The sequence below is a fragment of the Carassius carassius genome, chromosome 16, assembly GCF_963082965.1.
Source record: "Carassius carassius chromosome 16, fCarCar2.1, whole genome shotgun sequence".
NCBI lineage: Eukaryota > Metazoa > Chordata > Actinopteri > Cypriniformes > Cyprinidae > Carassius > Carassius carassius.
In genome coordinates, this window is record NC_081770.1 from 17211954 (window position 1) to 17237354 (window position 25401).

Genomic DNA, 25401 nt, shown 5'->3' on the forward strand with positions numbered 1-25401 from the left:
AATTATTTTGCAAGTTGCTATTTTTTTACGAAAATATGCTAATTAAAGGGCTATCTCAGTTAAATACTTCTGGTCCTTCTAAATGACAATTAAATAATTTGTTCTGTTGCCGCATGGGTAAAAACAAAGTTGTTGTTGTTCAGCGGTCTCATTAAGTAAAGCACAAAAGTCATTTTTTTAAAGTGAGGTTATTGTTCATATTACTGTTCAGGAAAGAAAGCTTTTAATAATATTTAATATTAATAAAAAAAATTAATAATAACTTTCTTCACACTTGTAGGCTGTTGATTTCACCATGTTGGCATAAAGATAAAATACCCTTATTAACAAGAACTTTGTTTTCTAATACAATATGTTCTGAATAATACAGCATTGGATATATCTTCACAAACTTAAGGTTAAACTTTCACTTTGGTTTCCGCCGAAGAAAATCCTAGAGAATGAAAAGATTAAGACCGAAGATCTTTTTGTCTTTTTCCATTTTGAAGACTCCCACCTTGCGTTCTGTGAACATCTTGTGCCATACTCAGCCTGATACAACAACTGCCTAACCATTTCTCTAGCTCTGAAATGTTCTCCAAGGAACGATTTCAGAGTTGAGGCTGTCGTCTCCTCAGCTTGTCAGTAAAACCGCACACAGGAGACGTGAGAGTTTCACTTCCTCGCTGTCTTTCTCTCTTAACACGGAAACTACCGGGGAGCTGTTTTACCAATTATCTCTGGACAAGCACAGTGTCTGGTGTGGAGTTTGTGTGTGCACAAGGTGGAGAACTATCTTGTGCCATCTGGATTATATTGCTCTCCCTCCCGCGATTCTGCTGGTCATAATCAAAGTAGGGTGGCAGATCCAGCTCTCGCTGCTCTGTTGTATTTCTGTATGTTGCAATCAGACAGATTGTGTTTGTAATAGAGGCCCGGGCCTGGATGAAGGAGTCATCAAATCTTTGTCCCTCTGATGGAAGAAACCGTGAACACAGAGCTCCCCTGAATGAGGGTTTATCACTTGCAGATTACGGTCAAAAGACATTTGCAGAACATTTTGTCAAGGCGCATGGGGGAAGATGGAAAACAGCTGTGAGGAGCCCCTTGAGCAGCAGTGCAGAGAAAAATACAATGTTTTGTAAAACACAAATAACTAATCACTGAGCTTTAAGATTCGTGGTTTATGAAAGGCTCAATGACAATAGATGTCTGATGTGAAACAAATTTGAATTTTTAAAATGCATACAGGATCTCAGAAATCAACTATTCTGTATTCACATTCAACAGACATCTTTACATACACCTTGAATATACTTGAGTGCACACTTATTATTTCTCCCCATATTTTGAGTTTTAATTGTTTTTTTTTTTGTGTGTGTGTATTTTATTTATTTATTTTTATTTATTATTTTATTTTATTTTTTAAACCAAGACTTTATCTTTTAATTTGGTAAAGCATTTTGTCTTTTAGGCTCCCCTTTACATCCTTTGGAATGAATACACCATATACACTTTTCTTAATGAATAAATCCTTTGATTTAAAATTAAAGCATCATGTATTGTTGATCTGATTAATGTTCAAAAACTGTTTTGATAATTTTATTTTTTATTAATTTAAATTATTTAAAACACATTAAACATCATTTTTTGATAAATGTATTTTTAATCTTAATAATAAATAATATATAATAATAATATAACTTATATATACACTTACACACTCATTTAACAATTCAAAGTATAAATGTAGCCATTATTTTATTTAATATACTATTTTGACTCCTGTTTGGCAATTCTGTGAGCATATTATTCAAGGATGCTCTCAAGCTGCAAGCTGCTACTTTAAAAGCCCAGCATTCTCTAAAGTAAACTCTGGGCAGAACTACAGGATTGTGATGCTTTGGCATCCGTGGGTGAACGTGAAACAAGAAAAGAAAACAGTTTTCCCCTTTTTTGTGTGTACAATAAAACTGAGGTCATATTTTGTTTGGGACTGTTTAACTTCTCAGCAAAAACCTCTTCTTCAGAAGTAGATGTGCTTTGGGAGGAAACCTTGTTTTCTTACCTTTGCAGGAGATCCCATCTCCCTCCAGGCCCTGAGGGCAGGGGCCGCACCTGAAGGAGCCGAAGCCGTTCACACACCTGACGCCAGGAAAACATGGGCGTCTCTCACACTCATTCACATCGTCCTGACACGTGGCACCTGTGGACATTAAACAAATAAGCATTATTATAGAAATGAATGGATTCCACGAGCAGAAATAGTAAATGTGACCGCAACTTTAATGCAGTAATCAATGAATCATTCACTTAAACAAACGCACAAAACACTGATTCTTTCAGAAACAAAACTAGTTACTCTTTTATAAGTAACTGAATCATTCACTTAAACAGTTGCTCAAAACACTGATTCTTTCAGAAACAAATCAATCTACAGTCTTATAGGTAATTGATTCATTCACTCAAATGATTCATTCAAAATACTGATTCTTTCAGAGAATAATCAAGTCACTGTCTTAATAGAAATCGAATCATACACTCAAAGGATTATTCCAAACACCGATTCTTTCAGAAATAAATAATGTGACTGTCTTATACGTTTGAATCAAGTGACTGTCTTGAGTTTACATGGATTTCTACAGAAATTAAAGGATTTCATGTGGGAAAATGGTAAACATGACCCCACCTTTAATGCGGTAACCAATGGATCATTCACTCAAATGATTTGCTCAAAGCACTGATTCTTTCAGAAACGAATCAAGCTACATTCTTATGAAAGTAATTGAATCACTCACTCAACCGATTCATTCAAACAAAATGATTCACTCAGGAACAAAATGCTGGTAACTGTGTGATGCTCAGAGACAGTGGCGGACTGGCCATCTGGAGCACCGGGACTTTTCCCGGTGGGCAGCTGGCCAATGTGGGCCGGCCCACCCGGTACAAAAAAAATATATATATTTTTTAAATGACGGAAATCATAATTTTACATCTCTTTTCTATGCAAATGAATGATTGAGTCGATCGCGCGGCCGACGAGGAGTGTGTTTTGTTTGCATGAGTGTTTTGCCCTCCCTCCCCATTTAGTTTGGTCTACTCCATTGCATATCTTGAAACACATGCCAAGGGTGGCACGGGGTGGCAGGTGCCATCCTAAAAATGAGCTTTGCCACCCCAGTTGCCACCCCAAAGCAGCGTACGGGATCAAAGTGCGTTGATCGGAATAGCGCGATTTTGACTGAAGCAGGGATTTTCTGAAGGTCTGAGAATTCTGGATTTCCCTCGCTTTCAGAGTGCTCCATTACTGCTCGATCACCGGCACAATTAATGCTGTAAATACAGCCGTTCTAAACTAGTTCTACCTACAAGGATTGTACTGCACGCACACATGTACAAACACATAACTGATAACACACAAAAAAAAATATTGTCAACGCTGCCTTGTGATTTGTTAATAAAAATGCTTAGAAACTGAAAATTTATAGCCACAATTTCTTTGTGTTTTGAAGTAGTCAAAATCCACAGCTTCACCACAGAGAGACACTGTACAGACATGACTACTAATCTCACTAATGCATTCAAATTAATGTAATTTTGCTCTGCTTCTCTGTATCTGATTTAATAACCGATAAAATAACTGATTGAAATGTAGCCTACTATTATTTCATCCTTCCAAACAAAATTTGCACTTCAATAAGTTATTAATTCTGATAACCTTTGAACCGTTTCATGCCTAATTAAAGAAAAGAAAAGAAAACATATTTTTTTGTCATCATCATCATCATCATTATTATTATTAATATTACATTCATTTGGTCTTATCAGATCATTACTGTTATATACAGTTAATGCATTAAAATTAGGACAGCACAACTCACATTTTGCAGAAAATTAAACTCTTCATACTCTTCATATACTTCAATACAAATCAGTGCTGTACTTTGACAGTATTTTTTTACATTTCTTAGTAATTTTCTAATGTCTAATTATAAATCCAACAGCATAAGGTGAAAATAACTATGTACACAAGGGAGTGGAAACTGTAAGTGAATACATGAATCTTTGACAATTTTTTCACCATTGATTTGCAGAAGATTTTTTTGTGATGTTACTGTTAGGCAGTGCTGGGAAGGTTGCTTTGGAAATGTAACAGCTTACAGTTTACAGGTTACCCTATGTTGTCAAATGGTTTACTAAAGTAATGTAACAGAATATATTTGACTACATTTCTAAATGTCAAATATTTTTAACTTATTCATTTTCAAAAATATAAAGCAGGCAGGGTTAAGCTTACAGTAGAACTCAACACTTATTATTGGCAGACTTTCAAAAGCCTTCATCACTTAAATTAAGATTATAATAATTTACTTTTAAACCACAACCACCAGAAAATCACACTTTAGCACCTTTTTTACTTTGAGATGTGATTCTGATTAAATTCTGATCATTCTTGTTAAATACAGGTTTAAAATCATAACAAGAAATAGTTTGATAGCTATGATACTGTTTTTAAAATCAAATCTTTTCACAGCTATGACAGGAAACACTGGCATCTAACAATGTCTTATGTCAATGGAGGAAAAAGCCAGTTGATCTTAAAGCATATTGCATAATCCCAAATAAGAAATAAAACAGTTATTGAATAATCATGCATCTTATTCTGTGTACTAAACTCCTGAAACATTGGTGCCTTGTATTAAAGCAGTCAGTGCAATTAAGAAATAAATCAAATGCAACCCCCTTTGTAATTGTTAACATTTTCACAAGTAACTGTAATTTAATTACACTTTTTTTTTCTCAGTAACTGCAACAGATTGCACTTAAATTTATTTTGTAATTAAATGACGTAAATCCATCACATGTAACTAGTTATTCTCCCTAACCCTGGTGTTAGGGAATTGAACTAACACAATATATGCCACCCCTCATTCTGCTCTTGCCCCCTCTTTCCACCCCAAATATAAAATCCTGGACACGCCCTGCTTTCACATCGTCTAATTTACAGAGAGATAGAGGTTTTTCTTGTTTTGTTTCAATGGAAGATATCAGTTGCCCTATTGGTTAAAATCCCCAAACTGTATAGTTAAATATGAAATTAATAAATGACATCAAAACAGGGGCGGATGCGTTATGATGTGGTGGGCTGCTGTGGGCCAGAAAGTCCAGGGCCACTTTTTGGTCCCAGACAGCCCCTGCTCAGAGATGTGTTTCTACTCAGTCTTTGGAACTATTTTAACTGGGGGAGCAAAAATACACAAGGTAAGTGAAGGTGCTGTGTTTAAACGGTTAGTTATTCAGTATTAACTCACTGCTATAATTAATTGTCATTAAATTATGATAGAGACTGCATAGCAATTACCTAGCTACCACCAGAATCATAGCAGCAAGTCTGCATCAATCGTTTACCTCAGAACGTGTGACTAGTAACTCGTTGGCCAATATCTTGATTCATTATGCATGGTATGTTTATGCAAGGTATGTTTATGAATATTTTTGTCACTGTCTGGGAAAAACAATAGCATTTAGAGCCAATATTATGCTTCAAACCTCTGAAAAAAAAAAAAAAAGTTAAACTTTTCGTGTTTAAACACTTCTCAAACGCAGAACTTTGAGGCGGCAGACTCATTTGAAATTCAAATACTTCGTAAAAAAAAAAACACTAAAATTGTGGTGAAGCATTGTTTATAGAGAAAGATAATTATTTCCCCCACTTCTTTCTTCTGCTAAAACATCAAGTGGCCACACAAAGCACTGTTTTCAGCTAAGATAAAACATCTCTGAGCCGATTCATCACTGTGTTTTGGCCTGTTTACTACTCCCAGCAGCAGAATAGCATACAGATACTCTTTCCTCTGTGTGGATTCAGTAGCTGCTGGGCATTTGTCCATTTTTTTTAATTTTATTTGTATTTGTGTTGTTTGTGGCTTCTCTTAGAAATGTGTTTGAAGGGGATCTTTAATAATGTCCAAACCATCTGCAAAGGCCCAAAGTATTATGAGCCACAGAAAAACACAAACTTTTATTCAGTCAGCAGTGTTGGTTTATCTCAACCAAGCATCGCCATTAGTGGAAATGTACAAACTCTTCTGACCAGTTCGTTCCTTTGATAATAAACACAGAAAACACAAAGGTAAAAGCTTCAGTCTTGACAGGAAGGCTTCGCATTTCAACTTCAAGCAACAACAGTCATTGCATTCAGGCAGGAAAGATTAATTCGCACACTGGCAGCGAAGAGATTTCAACCACCGATCTCAGAATAGACACTGTGTGAAAACATCAACTGTTCAGCTTTTGTCTGAAATTCCCAGGCAGTTGCTTTAGAGCCTTTTTGTTTTCACCCACATACGCTCGGCTGCTTTCAAGCTTGGAGAAATTAAATGAGCTGATCCTCTCGGTCATAGCTAGGAATTGGTTTTGGCAAAATATGACTTTGTAATTGGATCAAGGATGAAACTGAGCCAAGAGTTTGTGTTTATTTAGAGGACCTGCTTCGTAATCAATAAAAAAACATGCACACACCAACAAAAAAAATGCAAAATATTGATTCAAGGATAAAGTACCAGAGCAATAATGTGAGAAAAACAATAAAACCCTAGTCATAACTCTTAATTGCTCAATGTGGATTTGTATTAATGTCAATATAATTATTTAACATACAGTATATACACCTATACTCCAATTATAACGCTTTTTTAAAGACTTTATTTGTTTATGAAGACCAGATGATCAGTTTAATTAATTAATAATCATTATTATAGTATCATTATAATTATTAAATAGCCCAATACTGCGAGAAACCTTGGACTTGGCAACACTGGAACAAGAACAATGTTAAGCGGTAGCTCTTAAAGAAATAGCAGCCAAAAAAAAAAAAAAAAAAAACAAAGAAAACACCTAATAACCAGCTGTGATGTCTGTTAATCAAAAAAAAAAAAAAAAAAATAGAAATCAATAACTTTTGCAGCCTTAACATTTAATAATTTAACATTTTAACATCTACATTTAATTTGGAATTCAGTGTTTGACAACTTTATTCAATTTCTGTATATTTCATACTTGCTGAAGGGCACAGGCAGCTAAATATGAAATTTATTACAATGGTTTTTGTGAAGATTGTTTTAATTTCACTTAAATTATAAGTTATTTTAAGTAGTATAATAAATGTTAAGATTGATAGTTCTTTTAAAGCTGAATGGCTAGTCAATGGTTAAATATTAGGGGGAGAAAAACAATTTCATAGAGACATCAGTAGAATTGGTATGACCTTCAGTCATTTAAAAGTTGCCATTATACAAATATTAGACATAGGCAACTTGCGACGTCTTTTGAACATTATTGACTCACCCGACCCGGTTAACGAACAACGTGCTATCCTCTCGCTAGATGCTGAGAAAGCCTTTGACCGGGTCGAGTGGACATATTTATGGTCTGTCTTAACCCGTTTTGGCTTTGGCCCGCGCTTTATACATATGATTCAGACCCTTTATGTTAACTCGTCTGCGCGGGTCTCAAAGGGTTTGTGCTGTTCGGAGGCATTCCCATTGAACCGGGGAACTAGACGTCCGTTATCCCCTTTACTATTCGCAATCTCATTAGAACCCTTAGCGCAGGCAATTCGACAAGACCACATTATTTCCCTGATTACTGTTGGTGACTCTAAGCATTTTATCTCTCTTTTTGCAGATGACATCCTGCTCTATATGTCTAATGTTTCCTCTTCTCTTCCTCAATGTCTTAAAATATTTAATGATTTTAGCATTATAAGTGGTTACAAAATTAATTGGGGAAAATCGGTATTAATGCCCTTGTCAGCGTCGACTATTGCTGCATTAGCATCCTCCTCGATCCCAATTAGCTCGATCTCAATCAGCAAGACATTTAAATATCTGGGAATTCAGATTTTTCCTTCACTGCAGACTATTTCTAAAGAAAATTATAGCTCTTTATTTACTTCTATCAGGCAAGATTTACAGAGATGGGATGTTATTTTAACCTCACTGCAAGGCAGAATTTCTATCATCAAAATGAATATCCTCCCTCGACTTTTATTTCTGTTCTCTATGATTCCTTTATCTCCCCATAGAACCTTCTTCAAAGAATTAGATTCCTTGATTACCAAATTCATATGGAACAAGAAGCGACCAAGAATTAAACTTTCAACACTACAGAGAAGATCCAATAAAGGAGGTTTGTCACTTCCAAACTTCCATTTGTACTTTTGGGCATGTCAGCTGCGATCTCTTAAGGTTTGGTTAAAGGATGATTCCCAGATCGCCTGGAGGGATGTGGAAGTGTCCGCTGTGCTCCCGCATCGGCTCCAGGATATTTTATTCATGGGTGTATTAAAGAAAGAGGTGAAGGTTGGGAACACAATTGTGTGTAATTCTCTGAAAATCTGGCATGAGGTATGCAAATTCATGGGGTGTTCATTTAAGTTCACGTCTGAATCTCCGATCTGGCATAATAATAATTTACAATCAGATAACAGACCTTTTGTTTTTAAGCCATGGTCGGATCAAGGTGTACATACCCTGTGTGATATATTCAATAATCAGGGCTTGAGGTCCTTTCAAGATCTGAAAGAGTGTTACAATCTTCCTGGACATTCCTATTTTTTATATTTAAGGTTGAGAAGTGCTATGCGTGCCTACGGAGTTCCGTGGAACTGTAAATTGGACTCTCACCCTCTGATGGACGGTGTGAATTATTCACAGGCACAAGGAGCAGTGTCATTTATTTACAACAGACTGCTTAAGCATGGCTGTGGTAGGCTCTCTATTACCACGATATGGGAAAAGGAATTCGCGCCCTGCAAACTAAATTGGGACTTGATATGGGACACTATTCCAACAATGTCTAAAAATCTTGCCCACCAACTGATACACTTTAAATTGCTTCATAAGGCATATGCTACTCCATATGTTTTGCACAAAATGAAGCGATTACCTACCCCCTTCTGTTCACTTTGTAATGCCAATTCTGTGGGTACCTATATTCATATGTTTTATGAGTGCCAGCGTATCAGTAACTTTTGGGATGAAGTGTTTTTAAGTGTATCAGAACTATGTGATAAGGTTATCATCAAGCACCCCGGTCTATGTTTGCTGAATATTGATGAGGATCTTGATCTGACGGTTAGCCAGCGCAGGATTCTACACACTGCTCTAACTGCAGCCAAAAAGATAATCTTTAAGATCTGGCATGAGCCTACGGTCCCAGCAGCCAAACTATGGCTTATAGAAATTAAATATATTGCACTACTAGAGCTCACTACAGCGAGAATCAACAAAGCTAAACCACAGACACTTAAGGCCTGGACTGAATTTGTTACAAAAATATCTCGTATATTAACTCGTTAGCTCATATGTACTGAATGTTTTGGAGTGTTGTTAAGGAGCAGTGGAAATCCTAGAGCTGTGCTAACGTTAATTAACCCCCTAACTTATCTATTTTTACTGTTAAATTTTTTATTTATTTATTTTTTTTTCTTCTTAAAGCAAACCCTGGTCTTGTATATAGTTATGGTATATATATATATGGTGGTCTCATATGGACCTTGTTCAATCTTGCAATTAATCAATAAATAAATAATCATAAAAAAATATTAGACATAGGCTATATAATATTTACGCTATTTTTACATTAATTTGAAGATAGGATGTGAAATTATTGCAATGTAAAAGTATTAGATTTGTTTTTAATGGGATTATTGGGATTGGTGGGATTAATCACAATTAACCGCAATCAAAGAAAAAATAGCAATTAATTAGTTAATGTTTTAAATCGATTGACAGCACTACTTTTAAAACAGTAATACAATAAGCTTTTAATAAAGCAACTCGACGTTTCTTCGCTACTAGTTCTAAAATTACGTTTTCTAATTGCTAATGGAGGTTTGCGCTCAATTTTAGATGTGAATCCATGGGAAGTAGTTCCACACACACACACACACACACACACACACAAAAAAGCTTTTAAAGACACTCCATTGTTGTTGTTTGTTTTTTTATTTACACACTCGTGCTGGCAAACTGTTGTATAAATGCAATATCACACTCGTGGCCATGCAATATGGCTTTATATCAGCACGCTGTGATGCCGAATCACAGCTGTGCAGATATACGAGTGTGATGGGTAGAAAATGGAAATGAATTTGTGTATTGCAGGTTGAACTAAATACCTGTGAGTCCAACAGGACACTGGCATTGGAAGCCGTCTATCAGATCTACACACACTCCTGCTCTACACGGGCTGGAGCTGCATTCGTTCTGCTCTTCCTGGCACAGGTCACCATAAATTCCAGCCGGGCACACGCACAGGTACTCGCCACTGCCCGCAGGATACTTGATGTTAGTCACACACGTCCCTCCGTTCATGCAGCCACACGGTCGCACCATCACCTGTAGCATGGAAACATGGACAGAACTGTAAGGTGACGCAAATAAAAATCCAACAAAATTAATTGTCTCAAAATAGCAAGAATCTGATTTTTGATTCAGATCTGATTTTTTTTTTTATTATTGCATCATAATTTACTGTATTAAAGACCAATACTAATATATTTGAATATTACACACTTTTTGCAATCCTATATTTTCCAATATTTAAATTACCTAATGGACCCAAAATATCATCTTTTTTTTTTTCAGCAGTGTTGCTAATTGCATCCAGTTGCTCTCCCTCCCCCTCTCCTGTCCTCAAACGACTGTATCTCTCAAACTCAGACAGTCTTTAATAAGCGCTAGGAGGCAGGAAGCAGATGCTTGTTAGCTGTCTAGGGCCCACAGAGGAGATGGAGAGGACGTTTGTCTTTCGTTGCACCGCATTGCTGTGAGACAAGACTCAGGAGAATCTGGGCAGCTGAGTTTTGCTGTCCTTATGTCATTTTTTGAAAGATATTAAACTCTATAACTCAGTATACTCAGTAGTACCATGGTACTGAAAGATTACCATGGTACAACATGCAACAACATACCATTTTTAGTCATCTAATGTCAGCTAGGCAAATTACACATTGTATCTAGTAGGAAAGATGCCTTGCAGGAACTACAATCCAGTCCTGTTTCAATAATTATTTTAATCTGTCTATGAATAAATGACCGGTCATTGAAAGAGATCATGAAATTTTAATATACAAGCTTTACATTTATTAATTTTAGAAGACTGTTTATCCAAAGCGATGAACAAATTGATTCACTAAAATGAATTAGATTTGCCAATCCTACATAAGTCGGAAGAAACTCTTTAGGAGAGTATATTGCATTACTGCTTCCACTCGCACAATAAAATGTGACTAAAATGTGATGTAACACTATGTAATGCCACAATAATGCTCATTGAAAAACAAAAAAGCTTGTTGCAGGAAATGCAACACTCATATGCTACTAAAATATGTTTGTAACAATTGTTATTGGAATAAATAAAAAAGGCAAACAAAAATAGATGTTTTTGGAGATGTTATTTCAGAAAAAAAGTTTAACTGTTTATTTTTATTGTAAAAATAACTGAATCATTATTTTCTACAAAACTAAAGTTTGCATCTCATTTGACCTAAACATCAAAATCTGTCAGGCATGAGTTTCTCAGAGTCTCTCACCTCCGCTGTAAATCTGCTCTGGGCATCACACTCATCAGACACAGTGAATTGAAAACTGCACGTTTCCTCCTCATCCACTTTCCAGATGAGGAGCCCGGCCGGGGAAATCGAGGCCCCAGGGGGTCCCGTCTCCAGCTGGAAGAGCAGGGCCGAGCCCTCGGGGTCCGTGGCTGTGAATTGGTACACAAAGTTCTCACCTACAAAGGTCTGCAGACCGTCCCGTGGCGCGTGGAAGGTCGGTGGATGATTAGCTGAGGAAATGAGAGGGAATAACATGAACAAATCAACAATTCCCAGAGCTGATTTTCAGGCTACGCAATATATATCAGTCAAATATTTTGTTTATTGATGAATATGTCTGATAATATTTAACAATGTCATTTTCATTAATTGTAGTCCATTGAATTTGGACTGAAATGAAATATATTTTTATTTGGCTAAGTTATTTATTATCATTATCTGTTTATTAATTGCAAATTGTAAAAGACCCAATTTATTTATTTATTTTTCAAGATTTTTTTATTGTAAAAATATATTTGTATAAATGATTGTTGCTATTCTAAAAATGTATTACAACAAATAAATTACAATTGTAAATTTTCAAAATAGAAAAATATAAATTTAATATTTCACTTTTTTATTTGCATATATAAATTCATAAATTCTGGCTAATAATTTTATGCAAAAAAAAAATAATAATAATTATATATATATATATATATATATATATATATATATATATATATTTATATAAAACAATATTATTGTTATTTGTATTTTTTTATTATTGCAAATATTTATTAATTCAAACATAATCACATAAAGATACATAAATATTCAAATATATAAATTCTTAACTCATAATCTTCAGGATTTCAGAAAGCAAAATGAGACATTTCTAAGTGATAAATAGTTATTATTATTTATTGTTAAAATAAATAACCATTACATATATATGTAATTTTGGCCATGTTATTTCTGAGAGCAAAATGAGAAATGTCTCAAATGGAACAAACAGGCACACAAGGAAAATGTGTTTTCTTAATATCTGGCATGATGACATTTGTGGGATAAAATGTCATACAGCATCATGCGTTACTATCCGACGGTTATTTCCCGCTTCTTCTTTCGTGTGAAACTTGACAAACAAAATCTGTGAAACTGAACAAAAATTTCCATCTTAAGTGACATGCAATTATCCACAACAAAACCCTAGAAAATAAACCAGCCCTGATCTTGAAATATGAAAGCATTTTCTGCACCAATCTGTCACTCATATTCAAAATCTCATTCACGAGCAGCATGACGTATACGAGCTTGTGAGTTTCTGGCTGGGAAATGTTGACTAACAACAAAATGGATCCATAAATCTGTTCTGACAGAAGTAAACAAACCCAATGCAAAATAACACGCTAAAACATAACATTGCTATTCTCACGAATGCAAACCAAGTGCAAAAACAAATGCTAATTGTTTCAAAATGGTCTGATGTCTATTTCGCTCAGTTATGTAACACTGCTTCTGCAGAACGAATGCTCATTTGAATCACTTAACATTTCAATTTCTAGATTTTCCTCTGATGATCATCTCGTCTAAATTGAATTTGTCTGCATGAATAAACGGACTCTCAGTTTTGCCACAGAATGATGAAAAAAGCACGGCAGAAAGCGTGGGGGAAATATCCAGCAGCAGGTAAGTGGATGTGAGGTGAATGCTTGTAATCTTCCTTAAAGCTGAATGTGTGTGGAGTCTCAGATAGCATCGGAGCGCAGGCAAAAAGACGGATGTTTGCTGTCATCGAGCTCTCTCTCTCTCTCTCTCTCTCTCTCTCTGAACACAGCGCTGTGGGTAAAGAGGAGGGAGTTTAATTCCCAAAGAACTCGCTAATAATAACAACAACTTGTGTGTGTTTGTTTTGCTTACTTATGAAGAATTTTATTTTTAATTGTTTGAGTCCCCATTTACAGTATATTGTGAAATATTTTTATACTTACTCTTAAGAGAGAGTGGCTGGTCTTCTAGTTTGAATAAATCTTAATTCAAATGCCATAAACATCTGACTCTAATAAGTGATTAGATGAGATGAACATTGTTTACGCGCATCAGCTGAGTTTTATATTAACACGGTTAAAACAATAAACAATATTACAAATGTTTATGAAGATGATGAACGATTTATGAACGATTAATAAAAAAGTAACAATAATCAGTCATTTCTGATAAATATATTTATCTTATTTAAATAAATAATATTTAATGATGATGCTATTTTGCTTATAATTAATAATAATTACAATAATATAAAAAATATTAATATTTAAACAAACAAATATGATAAGTTTGTGCTAAATTATGATTATTGGGATAATGATGAAGATTGTTATTGTTATTATTATTTTATTATTAATGATACTATTGTTGAAAGAGAGTGTGTGTGTGATATATATATAACAATATATATATATAATAATAAATATTTATATTATTATCAGCATTAAGCACAAATTAATTAATAATAAACTGTTTATTATGGAATATGTTTAATGTTAATATTACATAATATTATATATTATTATATTAATATTTAAAAAAACATTTGTAACAGCTCTATATTGTTTTTTACTAAATTATTTATTGACATTATAAAATTTATATATATATATACTGACATATAAAATCAACAAGATACAAGGTGTGCATCATTATGTTTTTACCACAGTAAAGGCATATTAATATTTACGCCGCTTTGCATCACGGTCAACAACAACACATCTGAATTGTGGTAAATTCACTTCATCCCATCATCTCATGACAGTCCAATACTTCATCTGTATCCTATAAAAGTCTCATGATATAAAAACAGTATTTAAAAAAAAAACCTACTGAAATATTACTCATCATTACAGACCCAGAGTCTTCTCAGGGTGCTTATAATCCCAAAACTAAAGTTTATTTCCAAGTGCTTTGCTTCATTTTTTGCAATGCTGTAAATTCTGAAAATGTAACGTCAGCTAATTGAAATTCAGAGCGAGCGTTTTCCAGCTGACTCACCATATAAAGTCTGTATTTAGCTGCTGTAATAAGGTCTGTTAGTTAAGCTGTGGGCTTTTAACTTCAAACATACTGAAAGTAATAGCAAGACATCATGTCTTTTCAGATTTACCCTACTACCTTTTACAGTTTGGTTAGAACTGACAAAATAAGGGCCTTATGCAATTTTCAATTAAATACACATTGTTAAGGTCACATTTAGTCAGTCTAAACAGTTCTTTAAAGCTTTTTTAGATATCAGGAATGGGATTCAAACCCCCATCTGCCACATGAACATTAATTAAATATTATGAATATTAAATATTAAGACTACAGCTTTGTATCTTTGTGTTAATGTCATTATGTTTGTTTGATTTAGCTTTAAATGTGATTGTACTGCAGAAGGTTGTTGGGTTGAGTCCCAAATCTGATAAAACTTGTAACTAATTTGTAGGTTAATGCTGTGCTGTGTAAGTGTCTACAGGTTCAGATAATGTTCAATATTGCTAGTCTCATCAGATCTCAGTTTGCTGTCATGTCGACTGTGTTTACCTTGACTAATGGACCAGGTGTATTTGGAGGCCGTAGAGTTACACAGGAGACAAGGAACGGAAGGACTGGAGTCTCCCTCAGCAAAACACATCCCATCTATATTGCACGTTCTCTCCTGAGAGAGAGAGAGAGAGAGAGACAGAGAGAGAGAGAGAGGTGTAATGATCAGTAATGAAAACTAAATACAAACATTAAAACTAAGTAAACTAAAAAAAAAAGGAATCTAAAATATACATATACATATATATATATGTATATGCATATATATATATATATATATATATACATATATATATATGTATATGCATATATATATATATATATATATATATATATATATATATATATATATATATATATATATACACAAATAATTAGTCCTGCATACATTTTATCGATAGCGACATTCAATTTGTGCTTTTACTGGGAATCGAACTCACAACCTTGTCACTTGTTAATGCAAAAAAAAAAAAACCTACAAGACAGAAAGAAAAAAGAAAGAAGGAGAGACAGAATTTGTGTTATTGAACTGTGCCATTGAGCGCTCCTGCGGTATCCAACAGCGTGGAGATGTTTTGCTACTGCTCACGGTTATACACTGTGACTCAAGCCAACTTCCTCTGTCAAACCTTTTTAGATAATCCTCAGCAGTCTTTGCTATAAATCACCAAAGCATAAAGCCTGGCACTGATACAATCTCTATATTTCAAGTTTTTAATATCCAGCGGGACGTGTAAGTCGCAACGCCTGGAGGACAACCGCGGCAAAGCAGAGAAGATAAACACAGACCAAACTGATCCAGCTAGATAACTCATCTCTCACGCTGAGATTACACGCTATGTGGCAGCTGAAAACCCCGAGAAAGAAAGCGAGAGAAGGGGAGGACATCAGGTGCTCAAAGGATAGGTTACTCTGTCAGTCTCTGGTTTTGATGTTGGGAATAATATTGTCTGTTTTCCACATCCATGCTCTGGGTTTTTCCAGCACACACCCCAGTGGCCTCACGTATCACTGTTGTCCTGCTGCATCGAGAGCAGTTTAGACACTAAACGGCTATGACAGACCTTTTGCCTTTTGAGTCTATAAACACGCATCCTCTGTGACTTATTTTCCAGAGGAAAATCCAGGCTGTTAATGTAGGAAGTGTTATTCCGCACAGTGTATACAAAGTACAGGATGATGGACAGATGGACAAATGAACAGAAGGTCCATGAGGGAAGCTGTGCGGGTGCAATCATGGATGTTTTTACACACAGTACTACAAATAACCGTCATTCAAAAGCTATTTAGAATCTGTTTAAGGGCTTTCTGAACAACTGCTGATATTGAAATGTTCCTTCTTTATAATGTTCTCCACGTTTTTTCTGTAATTAATTCAGATCAACCTAAATGTATCTTGAAATTAAGATTAGGATATTTGTGATATTTGATCAATTAATACATATTATTAATAAATAATATTGTTTATATTTTAATAATAGTAATAATAACAATAATAATAATAAAGAGATTGTTATAAATGTTAATATGACATTTTAATAAACGTAAGCATTTCAAATCAAACATCAGCAGTAATATCACTGTTTCTTGCATTTTTGCTGTTGTTGCAAAAATGATTAATTTATCAATAATATAATATTAATACTATTATTATTTCTAAGATACGCATTTAAAATATAATTATGAATATAAAATGTATTAATAATATTAGTGTGTGTGTATAATTTATAATACATTCATATAATAGTCATTAATAATAATATTATTATTAAGAAATGTATTATACATTAAAATATGCTCATTAAAATGTCTGAATATTATAGATATCTTCATAAATTGTAATAATACATTTGAATAAACTTGTATATATATATATATATATATATATATATATATATATATATATATATAAGAAATTAATAATCAATAATAAATATAATTAATAAAATATTTTATATAATATATGTGATATAATATATAATCACCTTTGAATTGCAAATGTAGTTACAATGCATACAATAAATAGTTGGAAGAAATGGTAACACTTTACTTGAAGGGGTGTGCATAAGACTGACATGACACCATCATAATCATGACATAACACATGTCATGAATATGAAGGAGGTTTTATGCATGTTTATGACAAATGTCATTAAGTGTCATTCGCTCAATTATGACATTTTTAATGCAAACATTACATTGTTTGAGATGTCTTTGTTATGACAACTTGACTTTACTAAGACAACACAACCTGTCATAAATATGTCATAAACATGACATAGCAGATTAATTATCAAACACTTAGCTTTATGGGTTAACATTTCATTAAACTGTCATGTGGTTGGTTTTGACATTGGCTGTCATGAAGCCATTATAACATTTTAATGACAAATTAAATTTGTACCACTGTAGTTGAGGTCAAGAAAAACATTCATGACACAGTTATAATGGCCTCATGACAGCCAATGTCAAAACCAATCACATGACAGTTTAATGTAATGTTAACCCATAAAGCTAGTGGTTTCTTAAAGGGATAGTTCGCCCAAAAATGAAAATTCTGTTCTCATTTACTCACCCTCAAGTTGTTTCAAACCTGTATGAGTTTCTTTTTTCTGCTGAACACAAAAGAAGATATTTTGAAAAATTTCGGTAACCAAACAGTTGATGGACCCCATTGACTTCCATAGTATTTTTTTTTCCTACTATGGAAGTCAATGGGGTCCATCAACTGTTTGGTTACCGACATTTTTCAAAATATCTTCTTTTGTGTTCAGCAGAAAAAAAAAAAAAAATCATACAGGTTTGAAACAACTTGAGGGTGAGTAAATGATGACAGAATTTTCATTTTTTGGCGAACTATCCCTTTAAATTTGATAGTTAATCTGCTATGTCATGTTTATGACATATTTATGACAATTTATGTTGTCTTGGTAATGTCAAGTTGTAATGACAAAGACACTGACAGGTTATGATGTATTGGTTTATGTCAAGTTGTCATAACAAAGACATCTCTAACAATGTCATATTTGCATTAAAAATGTCATAATTGAGCGAATGACACTTAATGACAGTTGTCATAAACATGCATAAGACCTCCTTCACATTTATGACATCTGTCATGTCATGATTATGATGGTGTCATGTCAGTCTTATGCACACCCCTTCAAGTAAAGTGTTACCGAAGAAATGCTATGTGCATTTGTGCATGTGTATTTTTATTTCACTTTTTTTTGTGCTAATCATGAGCAAAATATGAGAAAGAAGGACCGTTCAAAATCTATAGGTCTATTTATGCATGCATTACTAATATTTGTTTACATAGCATTACCTTCAGTTTGCAAAGTCCAGAGGCAGTCACACACAGCTGGCAAATACCGTCATAAAGGGTTAAAAATTTCCCCTCGCTGTACTGACGACCATCATTTGTCACCTAAAGAAGAAAAAGAGAATTAGAAAGGTTTAGATATCTATCCTGAGCCAATACAGTACTTCTAATAAATGTATTTTATTGTTTAAAGCCTAAAGTGCAGCTTTATGTGTGTGGTTGATTCAACATAAAGCTGTTTATTATATACTTACCAAAATGCTCAAATAACTTGACATAAACATTGATTCGAGTCATAATGTGAGAAAAAAAAGACAAGAACTACAAAAAATGAATAATAATAATAATAATATTTGCTCTGTCATATCAACCAAAGAAATGTGAAATAAGGATCATGCGAAATAAATGCATATTAAGAAATATCTATGGTCAGTAAACCTCAGATTGTTCGCCACTGGCGGGTGATGCAAAAAACTACATCTTCTTGTAATACTTCAGACTTCAGTGTCTTTAGCAGCACTAGTTTGTGCAAATCCAAAAGCAAAGTTAATTTTTCACCCCCTCAGTGAGTTTTAATCCCACAAGCCTTTGAGATTAATGCGGGCAGGAGTTATGTGGATTTTGAGATGTGTTACCTCACGGATATGTCTTTGCGCTGACCTTCAGAGACACCCTGTGGCTCTTTCAACATCTAAATTTATGTTAATGATTCTCCTCATCACAGGCCATCAATTTTTAACATCAGTAAACACACTCATTAACACGTACACACATTGATCAAGCCCCACTTTGGGATTGAGCGCCGAGGTCAATGATCAAAAGACCTGAATGGAGTTTACGAACTTTTTAATGTTCATGTAAGCCATATACTTAAAGATAAAGCCAAATTGGTTTTCAATATGAGCCGTCAAAGTATAAAAATGATTAAATTGATTGTGTTGCCTTTATGGCTGTCATTCAGAATGGAAAAGCTATCCTCCATCTCACGGCTCGTGATATAATATTTTAACGCACCCGGTACGCGTCATTTATCTTGGCCTTAAACAGCGGCCGGCATAAATTCAAGCAGATTTTAAACGTTAAAACCCACAACTGTGAAGGAGACTTTCTGCGTAATTGCATTTCGCCAACGTCCTCAATTCAATGGCCACTTCATCTTTCAATCGAAATGGAAAGTTTCGAAAAAGATGGCTAGCTTTTATCTAAACGATGACATTTTGATTAATTCAGTCACTGCAAAAGGTGTCACTGGAAAATCAATAACATGAACCCTCGGACAGATCTCTGTCCTTGAGATTGATGGACAGGTACCTTAATCTCCCATCTGGCATAGGGCTGCTCGCTGGCCATCATGATGTCCATCATGTTGACGTCCATGTTGCTGAGTCTCGGGACGGAGCAGTCCACCGCTTTAGAGCTCAGGAAGGTTGCTTTGGTTCTGCCTTCCTCTTTAGGGATCCAAACTCCGTTCATGTGCTAAAAAAACATAAATGAAAAGGAATTGTTTATCTTGAAAGGGACACCCAAAAAGAAGTACATTATAATAATGTAGAAATAATATTTAAAACAATATACTTAAGTATGAATGGAATGTAATGTTTTTGCACACTTAATTGTTATGTACATTTAAATGCAAATGTATTATTATAGTTTAAATTCATGTTTAGTTCAGCTAGTTAAACTTAAAAGTGTTATTTTTGACTCACTTAAGTAGGATTTAAGTATATCTTTAATTGTAATTTTCTAATGCCGAATGTATTTGTATTAATACAAGTTTATTGTAAACTAAAATATACTTATTCTAATTTCTTTTGAACTTGTATGGCATGCATTTAAATGTATTTGTAATGATCAGGGACATTACAAATACATTTAAATGCATGCCATACAAGTTCAAAAGAAATGTCTTTAGGGAACATGTATGACTTTGTTTTTTACATTCAACAAAAATGAACTTGGAATAAAAATTTTAGGTAACATTTTTTATGCCGAAAGTTTAGTATGGGCATCTGTGCTTCAGTTGTTCACAACTGTTTGAGATAAAAACTGCAATTAGAGCAATCTTCACCCCTGGGCCTTCGTTCTCTGAGAAAAACAGAAACAGCTAGAATAATGAATGTCAAACCAATTTGCTCAAATGGGATGACCTCACACAGCAGGCGAAACACCCCCTGAGAAAAGAGGGTGAGAAAAGTGGCCGGTTCGGAAATATCTGAGCGGTGGAATTCAAATGAGATGAAAGCGTGCAGGGAGCAGATTCAGATTTGCATGGTGGGATTCGTTAGTTACATTTGCTTTTAAACCATGATGTTTTCAGGTCCCAAATACTCCAAAGCTGAATTTTTCAAAAAAAAAATAAATAACTATATTTATTTAGAAATTACCCTTTGGTTTGCTATTAAATGCGTTTAAATTGTTCGTCTGAAGTCAAATACAAAGTAGACCTGATCTTTTCATAATTTCAGAAGTATTCAAAGTTAATGAAAGTATGTTTTTGAACTATTCAAGGGCTCTAGGTTTTTTTTTAGACCATGAGAGTTAAACTCAACCCTGCAGGGCATCAATTTGAGATCATTAAATTAACTTAAGCCCAAAACTTTTAAGTAAACTCGACAATTTAATAAAGGAGTCACCAGCGCATATAAATTCTCAGATAATTACAGCATATTATGTGTGTATTGCATGTTGTTTACTGGTCTTATTGTGTGATGTTTTCTTTGTATGTGCTCTGCTGTGTTGACTGATTACAGTTTTTATTGCTTTGGTTATCTCCTCAGATGTCCCCTATGCCTTTCCTCCCTCATTCTTTTAATTAAATATAAAAACAGATGGCAAGCAGGTATTAAAAAAAGCCATGCTAAGATTCATAAAGACTCCTTGATGAAATATTAAAGAAGACTGGCTTAGAAGAGTTGAACGTGATCTAATAATCACTATAAAAAAGCACAAAAATTGCAATTAAAAGATGGATGGATCAGTGTAATATGTGTATCCTAGATGTACAAATCATGTATATGTTTATACAAATTTATTATTATTATATATCTATTTTTTATGACTAAGTGATCATGTCTGATATATATATATATATATATATATATATATATATATATATATCATTATATATATATATATATATATATATATATATATATATATATATTCACACATGGTAGTATATAAAAATTTTATAAAACAAAAAATGTTATACTATAATAATATGTAGGCTATTATACCAAATTTACTTTGTATAAAATACTTTATTATTGTTTTAAAATACTTTAGTAATACGATACTATTTTTTTAATTATTAAATTATATACAAATAAAAATAAATATAATTATTATGATATTAAATTATTCAAATTATTTAATTATGGATAGTTTTTTTAATTAAAAAAAAAAACCCAAGTATAAAATACTACATTTGTCTTAATATACATTTTGCCAAATAAACACAAGTGTCATTTGTGTCTCACCTTTAGTCTAGTTACAAGACAAGCAAGGTCAGGTGACTCGATGAATCCCAGCCCAAAAACCCTCACGCTGTCACAGTCGAACTCCCGAACGTCACACAAACCGCCATTCTCCAGATCGGTGATTTCTATTGGCTGACCTGAGGAAACAAAATAAAACACACAATTATACACATAGCCTCAAAAAGAGCATAAGTAACAGTAGCAGTGGTTCCTTTAAGTATATGAGGGCGTGGCCTATTCAAGGGGTGTGGCCTTTTTGCTGGGTGTGGTCTCTTAAGCGACTTTTCAGACCTCTTAGCGACTTTTTTCCAAAAAAGCAACTTTCTTGGACAAACCTTACTTAGTCTCTGAGACTATCCAGTACTGCCGCACAAGCTTGAGGTCTTGCTTTCTCCTCTCTCTCTGCATCTGCAAAAAGATATTCTGTTGCTTCTAACTCTATTTTACATGCAAATATAGCCAAAATCACAGTACAACATTGACTTAATTTTATGTTAATTTGATTTCATTAGACAATGTCATGAAGTTTTAATGCAGATTAATATCTTTGAGATCTGGTTATGTAGTCTTAATGGTCCTCGTTTCAGTCATTATAATATTAATTCCGTTGTCCGACAACAGAAAAATGTAAATATAATAATAAAAACAGTTTTATTGAGAATTTGGCTGCATTAAAATGTAGTACATGAGCACAGGGAGGCAAGACAATAGACGCACTTATGTAATGAATATGCTAATTAGCGTATGACGTCATCTAGCGACATTTAGCGAGGGATAAGCTACTTTCCATTGAAAGAAGTTGGCAACAACACTTGTCCTTGACACTGCAGTTTTACAGCTCAAGACAACCAAACCCAGACAGCTAAATACACACAATCGCTTGGTAGAAAACAATTTGGGGAGTAAATGGAAAAAGTACAGACTTTTCTGGGTCACAGGGTCAAATCCAATTTGTTCTCTGTCATTCAACTCAACAACCTCATTCAAAACCTCACAGAAAAAGTCTTTCAGTCGAATGAGCCTGCAAAAATGACAGTCTGCCGTCTACTCATTGTTGATTCATTGAAAAGTCACTATGGGAGTCTTGTTAAACCCAAAAGCTAAATTGTAAATTTATGTGAAGTCTTTAATAATGCGCGTTCCCCGTCCTTTCCAAAACCCCCCAGTGACTAAAGTTTACAAGACTCAAATGGTAAAATGCAACACCGGCAGTTTGAAAGATGCCGTTAAACCAAATGAAAGTCATTTCGAAGTACATCGCCGCTAACAAACAAACAAACAAAACAATCCCAGCTTTAAGCTGTACAATACAGTACATCACTAAATATTCAGACTGCTGGATTCTGACCTTGCCAGCCCACGTTTGTCATTAAATAGGGAACAGATTCATTCTGTAAACATTATGGTATAATTAGTGCTGGGGAAAATAACGTTCTCCATAACTGAGGCTCCTAAATAATGCAAATGAGTAAATACAAGCTTGTTTGGGTGTCTCTCAGGCCTTATAAAACACAACAACATTTAATATAGTTTCAGTGACAGACTAAAATGACTGTGCCTTGGCTGCATTGCGCTTGATTAATGCCATTATCGCTCCCATCTCAGCTCATTTCAAATCAGTGTTTTTATTACCAGAGCATAACCTTATGTTCAGATCTCCGTGGGGCGGAAGTCTATTTAAGTCGCATATCTGAGACACAAACGAAAATGGATGTACTGGGACGGGATACTAAACTAAGCCAGAAGTGTAGTGAATATCTAAAAATGAAGAAGGAAAACAATGAGAGATATCAGAGAAAATGGTCCTCGGAGGAGAACAATTAAGCACAGAGTGAGTGCTAATGAATTTTGGCCTCATCAAAGAACTTCCTCCAGATGGTCTCATTTTGTGTAATTTTACACTGGTTAAAAAAGTAATAACAAAATAATTACAAAAAACAAGTCGCCACCCACAACTGTTTAGAAAAGATATACTACCATCAGAGACAATTAAGTTAGTTTTAAAATATTTTTGAAGAGTCATGCAATGAAAGTTACAACATCTGATAAAGAAAATATTCTATTAAGTATTTAGTTAGCTTAAAAAAATATACAAATAAAAAATATTAAAGTATTAAAAATATTATTTTTGATTCTGTATTTTTCATAAACGTTAAAAACATATTTGCATATTTTACGCATTTATCAACATATAGCCTGTATAAACTATAGAATATAAACTATAATTATAACTGTAAGTATAAACTATAATATAAATATATTATATAGATGCTTTTAATTAACATTGAATGACATTATCTCATAAACTGTTTAAATATATATAGAAATTCACTTATAAAAAATAACTTTCCAAAATGTGCATATTTTATACATTTGTCTAAATACATGAAATGAATTAAATAAATGAAATATTAATTATATAAAAAATAATGTAAATGTATAATTATAAACTATAATACATACATATATAGACTTAAATGCCTTTATTATATCAAAAATGCAGAGCATGAATTCTGAGTATGGCTCACCATACTTGGATGTTTGTCACGTCACTTTCAAAATGTTTAAAATATCTAGAAATTTACTTTACCTTTTCAAAACGCATAAGGCCTATTTCAATTATTCTTGCAACTTCTGAGTTAAACAATTAGCATGTTATGTGACATAAAAAGATTAAAAGGCAGTTGAAACAAGGATCATAATGGCTTCAAAACAAGCCAAAGATTCTAGGACCTTAAAAAAAGCATTACTCTCACTGCAGGAGTACCACACATATACTTTCCTAATCGCCTTGGAGATCAAAAATTTCCAGCTCAGCAGGTCAGTGAGGTGATTTTAAGATTTTCCCATGATTCACTCTGCTCCCAAGCTCCTAAAATGCAGATCTGAACCAGACAAGCCTCAAGTACTGACGCAGTGTACACACACACTTACACACTCTCACACAGTGTCCCTGACCATCCAGGAAGGGAGCGTCAGTGATATTCAGGAGTTTTTCATCTCTGCCACAAGGGCGAACCAAGTGCTTAATGTTTGAAGAGAAATGATGAATGAGGAGCGATCGGGATGACTCACTGAACCAGCTGTATGTATATATATATATATATATATATATATATATATATATATATATATATATATATAAAGTCAGAGATTAATCTAAGAGGAGTCCTTTCTACAGAATGTGACCCCTGCCTCACAGCTGAATAAAGGCAAAAGGGTGATTCTCATGAAATCCAGATATAGAAGGTGTCTAGCATCAGAATTTTTAAAATGCCCTTGAAGCCAATTTTCTTTTTGCACATATAAGATTGAGGTCTGAACTTACTATAACCATTATTTTTAGAAGATTTAAAAAAATATTTCCTATATAACTCTTACATTTTTTTAGATGAAGTCCATAAAAAATTATCATTACCGCAACATGACATTACATT

The 25401-nt window shown here is 33.8% G+C and overlaps 1 protein-coding gene across 2 annotated transcripts in view; it reads right to left on the bottom strand.

Annotated features, from left to right (window-relative positions):
• The window catches only part of LOC132159765 (von Willebrand factor D and EGF domain-containing protein-like), a 69269-nt gene that overhangs the window by 13477 nt on the left and 30391 nt on the right, over positions 1-25401 (bottom strand). For both annotated transcript variants that reach the window (XM_059569366.1, XM_059569365.1), the window contains exons 13-19: positions 21965-22101; positions 19797-19961; positions 18489-18590; positions 15161-15275; positions 11579-11829; positions 10163-10382; positions 2048-2185 (exon numbers count right to left, since the gene is read on the bottom strand). In XM_059569366.1, the coding sequence (XP_059425349.1) occupies positions 2048-2185; positions 10163-10382; positions 11579-11829; positions 15161-15275; positions 18489-18590; positions 19797-19961; positions 21965-22101 (1128 nt within the window). The remainder of the gene's footprint in view (positions 1-2047; positions 2186-10162; positions 10383-11578; positions 11830-15160; positions 15276-18488; positions 18591-19796; positions 19962-21964; positions 22102-25401) is intronic.